Below are 11,462 nucleotides of genomic sequence, written 5' to 3'. Positions count from 1 at the left end.
AGGAGAACTTAAGTATTGGTAATACGGTTTCTAAATCCTCTTCCCTGTTAACACTACCTATTGCTGTGCATATTGAATTTAAGAGCACAGATGAGGTGACTGTTTCTGTAAGGCCTAAATATTTTGGCTGTTTATTTCTAGTAAACCATGAATCTCAAGAAGGATTCTTCAAAGGGAAAAGAATGTGACATTTAGGAACTATTGATAATTTACTTTGGTTTAGTGAGAGAGATAATCAGTGCCTACAAGAGTGAAGAAGTGTATTAGCAAATGATGGGAATAAAAATCGGAAAATGTAGAAAAAAAGCTAACTAATCAGGGCACACTGGGAAAGTGACAGGATTTCTATCCTCATTCTTCCAGTTTCCTCTCAGCATGGATGTATGGTCTCTAATTTTCCAAACTGAATGTTTACTAGGTTGACCGTACATGGCAGCATTCACTCATCTCCAGAGGTTTTTTCATTAACTCTGGGAAATCATCTATGTGATTTACAAACAAGTGTGGAACAGGAATGCTGCTTCCTAGTGTGGCATGAGCCACCGAGGTGGATAGACCCAGCTGTCTTGTGTCCTTAATCTTGATCACTGTCTCCATGAATGCTGCAGTGCCATTCTTTGTGATATTTTTAGCTCTTCATTGCTGTGTTTCACATTTGTTGCTGAGCTGGGAACTACCAAGAGGGAGACAGTTGGTGTTTTGAGAGTTCCTAAGATGCCCTGGGTTACGGGTTCCACATTGGAGACTAGAGAAAGATATCTATTCTGTAGCCTTCCCAGACCTTCCTTAGGCCAAAGTCAGCATCTTTACCCCTACACCCAGGGCTGTCTTCCACCCTGTCTGCTGAGTCACGGGGGTGCCTAGGGACTAGAACAAACTAATAGGGGATTTGCAACTTTGGGAGCGAGGGTAATAGGACAGACCATATGATTTTAGTTAACAAAAATAAACAGACATACTCTGGTATGTCGTTTGGCCAGAGAAAGTGTGATTTAAAAAAAAAAAAGTTTGAAATTCATAAGTATGAATTGTTCTTTTAAAATTAATAGAACACTTAGTATGTCAAATATTAGCTGATATACCCTGTAATAGTTGTCATTTAAGTATTGATAGGAAATACTTGAATGCCTAGTGTCCCCAGAGAAGGGGACCTGTGTTAAGAACTGTGGCAGGTATGTCTGGGACCAGATCTAGAGTCAGAGTTCCCAGGGTTCTGGATGGGCAGGAAGGGTAAGGTGTAGGGTCTGCTTATCAACCCAGTCATTTGGCTCAGGACACTGGCAACAGAGGTGGGAACCAACCCTTTTGGGATTGGAACCTACTGGAATAAAGTGAAATGACCCAGTTGGTGCCCAATACTACTATTTTGATATTTCAAAATAAGTAAAGCCATTTTTAGGCATGTTCTAAGCTCCTTGGCCATGTAACTCCATCTTCCCAGGCAACACTAACCTGCAAAACAATCCTTCTTAAGTATTTCCAGTGATTAAAGAGAGCCACAGTACCCAGCAAAACCCACTGCTTAGGTAGTCCTGCCCAGTAAGGATCAGAGCAAGATACTTAGGCGTTCAAAAGCAAGTGCTCAAGCTGCTTGGAGCAGGACTCAGCAGACATGCTCTGTGAAGGGCCAGGTTGTGAAGGGCAAATATTTCAGACTTTGCAGGTCATGCAGCCCCTGACAAAACTGCTCAACTCTGCCATGTAGCAAAAAACCAGCTGGAGAATATGAAAATGAGCAAGTAAGGCTATTTTATTAACGGACTCAAATGTGACGTTCATATAATTTTCATGTGTCACTAACTGTATTAGCTCAGGCTGCCATAGCAAAATACCACAGATGGATGACTTAAACAGCAGATGTTTTCTCACAGTCCTGGAGGCTGGAAGTACAGTGTAAGGGTGTGTGTCTAGTTTCTCTTGAGGCCTCTCGGCTTGCAGATGGCTGTTAACTTGCTTTGTGCTCACATGGATTTTTTTCTGCACATGTGCATCCCTGATGTCTCTTCCTTATATGAACATCAGCCAGGTTGGGTCATCCCCGCCTTTATGGCCTCATTTGACTATCTCTTTAAAGGTCCTATTTCCAAATATAATTACGGGGGTTAGTGCTTTAACATACAAATTTTGGGGTAGAATGCACAATAATACAACACCAACTATTATTATTTTGATTTTCTCCAACTATTTAAAAATAGAAGAAGTTTTCTTCACTCTGTGTAACTGAGGGAAAACCTAAATAAGCCCTCTAGCTTCACTTGGGTTTTAGGTGATTTTAAAAGTCACTCACTCTGGAGGTGGTGCCACTGAGCAGCATGGCATTAGTCTCCCCCTAGCTTTGCGGTAATTGGCTGCAGCCTGCCATCTCCTCATTTTGCTGGCATTCTCAACAAATCTTTTTCCTTGGTCTCACAACTTGTCCTCAATTCACTGGGCTCCTTTTCAGGTGGTGAGTAAACAGACTTGGGTTTGGTAACAACAGGTGATACAAAAACCCGCTGTAGACAACACTTCTGCTGTGTGGGTGATGATGTTGTCTAGGTCACTTTTCAGGGACTTGAAGGCTGCTTTCGCTGAAAGCACTGACTCTCACTTGGGCCTGCAAAAGTGTCTGATGGGTGACTAAAACAGGTTGACAAAACTTGGCATTTCTGCCTCCATATTGTATCTGACTCCTTTGGTACCTTAACCTTTGGGTCAGATTTCTGCTTGACTCTGCACACATTAGTCATTTAAGGAATTTTTCCAGGACTGGTACTGCAAGATTGATTTACCCTAAACTTCCCTAATCTCTTTCCTCTCCTTTCAAGGCTGAAGACACCAAGATAAGAGTAAGATATTTTCAAGATGTACGGGAGCATCATGACCTTGTGATTACCTGTGTACCAACCTCGAGGTTTCACAATATCTCATTCTGGACCACTGGAGAGGCACCTAGACTTTCATTCATCAATCTTGTCCTAACCTCAACTCCTTTCTTTCCCCCTTGTGTAAGGACAAAAGGAGCTTGAAAACCTATGCTGAGTTAAAACTCCTTCATTGGCCAAAGCTTGCTATCTTCTTATTTTGTTGGCATTCTAAATAAATCTTTTTCTTTGGTCCCACAACTTGTCCTCAATTCATGGGGCCCCTTTTCAAGCAACAAGTAAACAGACTTGGGTTTAGTAACAACAGGTCAAAGAGAAACATGGGCTGCATTCAGTCAGCATGCTATGGGTTGGCTGTTGTTCCTGTCTCTAATAAAACTTGCTTCTCAAGATAAAGGGATGATAATATGACACCTAACAAATATTGATAACTGACTTCGATTCAGGGAGACAGATGATCTAGGGATGTTTGGAGAAAACTCAGGTACCTAGGGAACTATCCCCAGGCCCATGTAGTATCCAGCATGCTGCAGGCTGAACACAGGGCAGACCAGGGCAGTCATGTTGACTGGGGAAGACGTGGATGATTTGAGCTGTGGGTCTTGCTGGGCACCTAACTGGAGGCCTTTAGAGACCTGGACAGAGATCAAATGAGGAGACTCAGGCAGATTTGATGGAATTAAACTGAGTAAGTGAGCTCAGGGTGGGAGAGATCCAGTCCCTAAATGTAGAAAGGTGCTTTGTGAGCTTAGGCCAGGCATGCCCAGCCTGGACAAACACTGTCTCAAAAGAGAGGTGCTGCTTCCAGAGGGGGCACTGGGCCAGCCACCCCACCACCTCAGAGTACAACAAGCACTTCCCAGAGGCACACGCTGACATTTCAGGGAGAATTAAAACCAAAAGCCCCACTTGGGCAAGGAACTGCTATTTTCCATATGCTTTTTTTTATTATTATTTTTTAAAAAATATTTTTACAGACTGCATTTTGATTCATTGTACACAAATGGGATACAACTTATTGTTTCTACAGTTGTACACAATGTAGGTTCACACCATTCCTGTAATCTTTTAGTTCTTGTGTTTAAATCATGTTCATGTAGCACTTGGAAAAAAGATAGAATGAAACATTGTTTTCTTGCACTGAGTGACATGACTTAATACTAAATCAAAACTTTTTCCTGTGCTGGTGACATAGCCAATCACGCAGAGTGCCTGACTCCCATGCTGGAGGCCCCGGTTCGAGTCCCAGCACTGTGGGATTGTGAAAAACAACAAACAAAACCAATTCTGAGCCTCCAAAAAACTTTTTCCTTTCCATCCCCAGTTCCCTTAGTCATCTCCTGGTGTCCTATTAGGGGTCCTTTCACTCTGCCATACCCAGTGAGTGACCAGTCTTGGTGGCTGTCTGCATAGATGTCCCCATCACTGGGGCCTTAGGATCATTTTAGGCAAGAGATCCCGAGACATTCCTGCTCACCTTGTTCCTCACACCTGATTCTGCTACCATCCTTAGCAGTGGGAATGTGGTTTAATCAGGTGTGATTACAAAGCAGATGAAGTCCTTTCTCAGATATTGTCATGACATACCTGAGCACATCCTAAATGCACAGCTGACCCACCCCACCCGAACTCCACACTGTTCATATCACTTCTCTTTAACATCCACCCCTGAGAATTCCCTCTTTTCACACCTTTGGGGCTGTTCACACCCCCACCTCACTCTAAGGAGCTCTTAGTGGAGGCATATAGGATGTTTTGTGGGGTTAAACAGGAGGAGAAAGACCAGCAAGGAGGCTGCCACAATTCTTTGAATGACATGTGACTGTGGTTTGCACTCAGGGGAGTGCTGGGGGAGAAGCAGACAGGTTTGAGAGTTTGGAGGTGTGATAGGCAGAGCTGAATGTGGATTAAATGCAAGGGGGAAAGAGAAACAGAGTTGACCCATAGGGCACTGTTTGAGCAGCCAGGTGGATGAGGTGAGTCAGTGATAGGTGGGAGAGGCGCATGTTTGAGGACTCCAAGTCCCACTCTTGACATAAGTGCTGTCACACTTTTATGCAAAGAGCAAGGGCCAGAGGATGGTCCTTGCTCCAGTGCTGTGAGCATAGACATCTTTATCATTTTCACAAACTGACTGCAACACATCTCCATCACTTCTAGACTCATATCACCTTTCAACCCACAAGCTTCTTGCAGGCAGGCAAGTATTTTCATGTTTGGTCTGACTGCACCCAAGTCTAACACCTGTAAATCCTTGAAAAGCAACTACTGAACCAGAGGGGTTAGCCTAGCCCTGAGGGCAGCTCTCAGGCTGTAGGACCAGGCAGGCTTGAGTTCACATCATGACTGTGCTGCTGATCTGCTGGGACTGGGTCATTCACTTAACTTGTCTAAGCCTCACCTATAAAGTAGACAAAATGATAGTATCTATATTTGTTTTAGTCAGCTGTTTCTTTGCTTTTTTTTTTTTTTGTCACTGTGACCAAAAGAACTGACAAGAACAACATAGAGGAGGAAAAGTTTATTTGGTGCTGATGGTTTCAGAAGTCTCAGTCCACAGATGCCCGACTCTGTTGCTCTGGGCAAGGTGAAGCAGCACATCATGGCAGAAGGTGTGGCAGAGGAAAGCAGCTCAGGACAAGGCCATCAGGAAGCAGAGAGAGCTCTGTTCACCAAGGACAAAATATAAACCTCAAGGGCACATCTCCAGTGACCTATCTCCTCCAGCCACACCCTAACTTCCTAGTACCACCCAGTTAATTCCTATCCATGGATTAATCCTCTGATTAGGTTTCAACTCTCATAATCAAATCATTTCACCTCTGAGTGTTCTTGCATTGTCTCACACATAAGTTTTTGGGGTACACTACATACCCGAATCATAACAATAATAGATATTTGAAGGATTAAATAATTCATACTTCAATTCCTAGAAGAGTTCCTAAAATGTGGTAAGAATCAAATCAATACAATATATTACACTGGAATACATTAAATTGTCATTTAACAAATATCTTTATTCAGATGTCATAAACTTCATTCATTTAAAGTATATAATTGATTCAGTGGTATATTCACAGAATTGGACAAATATTACCATCATCTAATGTTAGAATATTTTCATCCCCACAAAAAAGAAACCCCCTACCTATGAAGTAGTCACTCCCCATTCCTATTCACTCCAGCCCTAGCCAGCCCCCAATCTATTTTCTGCCTTTAGAACTTTGCCAAGTTTGGATATATTGTATAAATAGGAACTCATAACATGTAGTCTTTTGTGACCGGTTTCTTCTACATACCATAATGCTTTCAAGGTTCATCTCTGTTGTAATATTTGAGTGTTTTATTTCTTTTATTGTGCAATATACACACACACACATGCATATATTATATATATATATACATATTACATACATATACATGCACACCACATTTTGTTTAGACATTGGTCAGTTAATGTTTGTTTCCACTAGTGGGCTGTTATGAATCATGTTACTATGAACCTTTATGTGTAGGTTTTTATGTGTATATATATTTTGATCTCTCTTGGATACATATTTAGGACTGGAATTGCTGACACATGACAGTTCTTTAACCCTTTATAGGACAGCCATACTCTTTTTCAAAGTGGTCACACCATTTTACATTCCCTGAAATCAGGTGAGAGGCTTCCAGTTTCTTGTCAACATCTGTTATTAACTGTCTTTCTGATGATAGCCATCCTAGTGCGTAAGTAGTTTCTCATTCTGTTTTTTTTTTTATTGTAAACAAATGGGATACATGTTGTTTCTCTGTTTGTACATGGAGTCAAGGCATACCATTTGTGTAATCATAAATTTACATAGAGCAATGTTGTTTGATTCATTCTGTTATTTTTTTCCTTCCCCCCACCCCTCCCACCCCTCTTTTCCCTCTATACAGTCCTTCCTTCCTCCATTCTTGCCCCCCTCCCTAACCCTAACCCTAACGCTAACTCCTCCCGCCCCCCCATTAAGTGTCATCATCTGCTTATCAGTGAGATCATTCCTCTTTTGGATTTTTGAGATTGGCTTATCTCACTTAACATGATATTCTCCAATTTCATCCATTTGCCTGCAAATGCCATAATTTTATTATTCTTTATAGCTGAGTAATATTCCATTGTATATATATACCACAGTTTCTTTATCCATTCATCAATTGAAGGGCATCTAGGTTGGTTCCATAGTCTGGCTATTGTGAATTGAGCCGCTATGGACATTGATGTGGCTGTATCTCTGTAGTGTGCTGATTTTAAGTCCTTTGGGTATAGGCTGAGGAGTGGGATAGCTGGGTCAAATGGTAGGTCCATTCCAAGTTTTCTAAGGAATTTCCACACTGCTTTCCAGAGTGGTTGCACTAATTTGCAGCCCCACCAGCAATGTATGAGTGTACCTTTCTCCCCACATCCTCGCCAACACCTATTGTTGCTTGTGTTCTTGATAATCACCATTCTAATTGGGGTGAGATGGAATCTTAGTGTAGTTTTGATTTGCATTTGTCGTATTACTAGAGATGTTGAACATTTTTTCATATATCTGTTGATTGCTTGTAGATCTTCTTCTGTGAAGTGTCTGTTCATTTCCTTAGCCCATTTGTTGATTGGATTATTTGTATTCTTGGTGTAGAGTTTCTTGAGTTCTTTATATATTCTGGAGATTACTGCTCTATCTGAAGTATGAGTGGCAAAGATTTTCTCCCACTCTGTTGGCTCTCTTTTCACATTACCGACAGTATCCTTTGCTGAGAGGAAGCTTTTTAGTTTGACTCTATCCCAGTTGTTGATTCTTGCTTTTATTTCTTGTGCTATGGGAGTCCTGTTAAGAAGTCTGATCCTCAGCCAACAAGGTGATGATTTGGACCTACTTTTTCTTCTATAAGATGCAGGGTCTCTGGTCTGATTCCAAGGTCCTTGATCCATTTTAGTTGATTTTTGTGCAGGGTGAGAGATAGGGATTTAGTTTCATTCTGTTGCACATGGTTTTCCAGTTTCCCCAGCACCATTTGTTGAAGAGGCTGTCTTTTCTCCATTGCATATTTTTGGCCCCTTTGTCTAATATGAGACAATTGTATTTATTTGGGTTTGTGTCCATGTCCTCTATTCTGTACCATTGATCTACCTGTCTATTTTGGTACCAATACCATGCCGTTTTTGTTTCTATTGCTTTGTAGTAGAGTTGAAGATCTGGTATTGTGATACCCCCTGTTTTGCTCTTTCTGCTGAGGATTGCTTTAGCTATTCTGGGTTTCTTATTCTTCCAGATGAATTTCATAATTGCTTGCTCTAATTCTGTAAGGTACCTCACTTGGATTTTGAGTGGAATTGCATTGAATCTGTATAGCACTTTAGGTAGTATGGCCATTTTGACAATATTAATTCTGCCTATCCAAGAACATGGGGGATCTTTCCATTTTCTGAGGTTTTCTTTAATTTCTTTCTTTAGTGTTCTGTAGTTCTCATTGTAGAGGTCTTTCACCTCTTTTGTGAGATTAATTCCCAAGTATTTTATTTTTTTTCGAGAATATTGTGAATGGGTAGTTTTTCTAACTTCTCTTTCTGAAGATTCATCACTTATGTATAAAAATGCATTGGATTTATGAGCATTGATCTTGTAACCTGCTACTTTACTGAATTCACTTAGGAGTTCTAAAAGTTTCCTGGTGGAATTTCCAGGTTCCTCTAAATATATAAACATGTCATCAGCGAACAGGGATAGTTTGAGTTCTTCTTTTCCTATTTGTATCCCTTTAATTTCTTTGGTTTGTCTAATTGCTCTGGCTAGAGTTTCAAGGACGATGTTAAATAGAAGTGGTGAAAGAGGGCATCCTGCCTTGTTCCAGTTTTTAGGGGGAATGCTTTCAGTTTTTCACCATTTAGAATGATATTGGCCATGGGCTTAGTGTAGATGGCCTTTACAATATTAAGGAATGTTTCTACTATCCCTATTTTTTCTAGTGTTTTGAGCATGAAGGGATGCTGTATTTTATGGAATGCTTTTTCTGCATCTATCGAAATAATCATGTGATTCTTAACTTTAAGTCTGTTGATATGGTGAATGACATTTATTGATTTCTGGATGTTGAATCAACCTTGCATCCCTGGGATAAAACCCACTTGATCATGGTGCACTATCTTTTTAATATATTTTTGGATGCGATTTGCTAAAATTTTGTTGAGAATTTTTGCGTCGATGTTCATTAAGGATATTGGTCTGAAATTTTCTTTCCTTGATGTGTCTCTGTCTGGTTTAGGTATCAGGGTGATTTTGGCTTCATAGAATGAGTTTGGGAGGGTTTCCTCCTCTTCTATTTCATGGAATACTTTGAGGAGTATTGGAATGAGCTCTTCTTTAAAGGTTTTGTAGAACTCGGCTGAGAACCCATCTGGTCCCAGACTTTTCTTTGTTGGTAGGCTTTTTTTTTTTTTTTTTTTTTTTTTTTTAAGAAACTGGTATTTATTTTCCGTAACCTTATTTCCATTTTGCTTAATAAGTTTCTGCAGAACAGCCTAAGACCACTCCGTGGTTGTTCCTACCCACTCAGTAGCCTGAGCAGTGGGAGCTGCAGACCAGTCTTCAGTGGCCGGCTGGGCACTCCAGTCTTCAGTAGGGAACTGCTGGATAGGCACAGAGGGCACCTGCACACCTTCAGACCAGTCTGCAACCTCAGGTTGAGTAGCAGTGAACTCAGGAGCTGGAGCAGTCCATTCACCCTGAAATTCCTCCTTGGTCACAGCTTTTTCAGCGGCAGCCTGCTCTTCCTTTTCAATCTCTTCAGGATCTCTGTAAAAGTAGAGATCAGTCATGACCTCCCATGGGTGTTCACGGGAAATGGTGCCACGCATGCGCAGAACTTCTCGGGCCAGCATCCACCACATCAGACCCACAGAATGAGCTCCCTTATTCTTGCATGGAATGGCAATGTCCACATAGCGCAGAGGAGAGTCTGTGTTACACAGAGCAATGGTAGGCAGATTGACATAAGATGCTTCTGTAAGAGGCTGGTGGTCAGCCCTGGGATCAGTAACCACCAGAAGACGTGGCTCCCGGAAGGCTGCCTGGATCTGGTTAGTGAAGGTTCCAGGAGTGAAACGGCCAGCAATAGGAGTGGCTCCAGTGGCAGCAGCAAACTTCAGCACAGCCCGCTGGCCAGTATTCCTAGAGGATATGACACTGACATCGGCAGGGTTTTCGATGGCAACAACGGCACGAGCTGCCAGCAGAAGCTTCTCCCAGGTTCTCTTCAGATTTATGATGTATATGCCATCACTTTTCCTTTTATAGATATACTGTTCCATCTGGAAATCAAGGTTGGTGCCACCTAAGTGGGTTCCTGCTGCAAGGAATTTGAGGACATCCTCTTCCTTCATTTGCAGGACATCAAGGGCTCCGGACATTGTGACAGTTTCCCTTTAAGTTACGATGGGAATCAAGAACAACGCCGTATGGACCCCTCCCTGGGTAGCGCAGAAAGCTGTTGGTAGGCTTTTGATGACCTCTTCTATTTCATTGCTTGAAATTGGTCTATTTAAGTTGTGTATGTCCTCCTGGTTCAGATTAGGTAATTCATATGTCTCTAGAAACTTGTTGATGTCTTCGAGGTTTTCTGTTTTGTTGGAGTATAGATTTTCAGAATAGGTTCTAATTATGTTTTGTATTTCACTCGTGTCTCTTGTGATATTTCCTTGTTCATTCTGAATTTTAGTAATTTGAGTTTTCTCCCTCTTTTTCTTTGTTAGTGTGGCTAAGGGTTTATCAATTTTGTTTATTTTTTCAAAGAACCAACTATTTATTTTGTTAATTTTTCCGATTGTTTCTTTTGTTTCAATTTCGTTGATTTCAGCTCTGATTTTAACTATTTCCTGTCTTCTACTACTTTTGGTGTGGGTCTGCTCTTCTTTTTCTAGGGCTTTGAGCTGTAGTGTTAAGTCGTTTATTTGTTGATTTCTACTTCTTTTGTTGAATGCGCCCATGAAATAAATCTTCCTCTAAGTACTGCTTTCATAGTGTCCCAGAGATTTTGATATGATGGGTCTTTGTTCTCGTTTACTTCTAAGAGTTTTTAAATTTCCCTCCTGATGTCTTCTGTTATCCATTCACCGTATAGTAGTGTATTATTTAATCTCCAGGTATTGGAGAAGTTTCTGTTTTTTATTCTGTCATTTATTTCTAATTTCAGTCCACTATGATCTGATAGAATACAAGGTAGTATCTCTATCTTCTTGTATTTGCTCACAGTAGCTTTGTGGCATAAAATATGGTCTATTTTAGAGAAGGATCCATGTGCTGCTGAGAAGAAAGTGTATTCATTCTTTGTTGAATGGTATATTCTATATATGTCCGTTAAGTCCAAATTGTTGATTGTGTTATTGAGATCTATGGTTTCTTTATTCAATTTTTGTTTGGAAGATCTATCCAGTGGTGAGAGAGGTGTGTTAAAATCGCCTAGTATTATTGTGTTGTGGTCTATTTGATTTCTGGAATTGAGAAGGATTTGTTTGACGTACATGGATGAGCCAATGTTTGGGGCATAGATATTTATGATTGTTATGTCTTGCTGATTTATGCTTCCCTTAAGCGG

The 11,462-nt window shown here is 41.0% G+C and overlaps 1 protein-coding gene across 1 annotated transcript; it reads right to left on the bottom strand.

The window, feature by feature from the left end:
- Positions 1–9,296: 9,296 nt before the first annotated feature.
- Positions 9,297–10,343, bottom strand: LOC306639935 (small ribosomal subunit protein uS2-like). Its single transcript, XM_079103608.1, has one exon. It carries the CDS (start codon positions 10,276–10,278, stop codon positions 9,391–9,393), a length of 888 nt encoding a protein of 295 aa, XP_078959734.1. The 5' UTR covers positions 10,279–10,343; the 3' UTR covers positions 9,297–9,390.
- Between the last annotated feature and the right edge of the window lie 1,119 nt (positions 10,344–11,462).

The sequence above is a fragment of the Sciurus vulgaris genome (genome assembly GCF_902686455.1).
Source record: "Sciurus vulgaris genome assembly, chromosome: 11".
Taxonomy (NCBI): Eukaryota; Metazoa; Chordata; class Mammalia; order Rodentia; family Sciuridae; genus Sciurus; species Sciurus vulgaris.
This window is presented reverse-complemented; position numbering and strand designations above follow the sequence as displayed.

Bases quoted from the DNA above. Each gene is read 5' to 3' on its own strand.
- LOC306639935 (XM_079103608.1), bottom strand. From the start codon at position 10,278: ATGTCCGGAGCCCTTGATGTCCTGCAAATGAAGGAAGAGGATGTCCTC.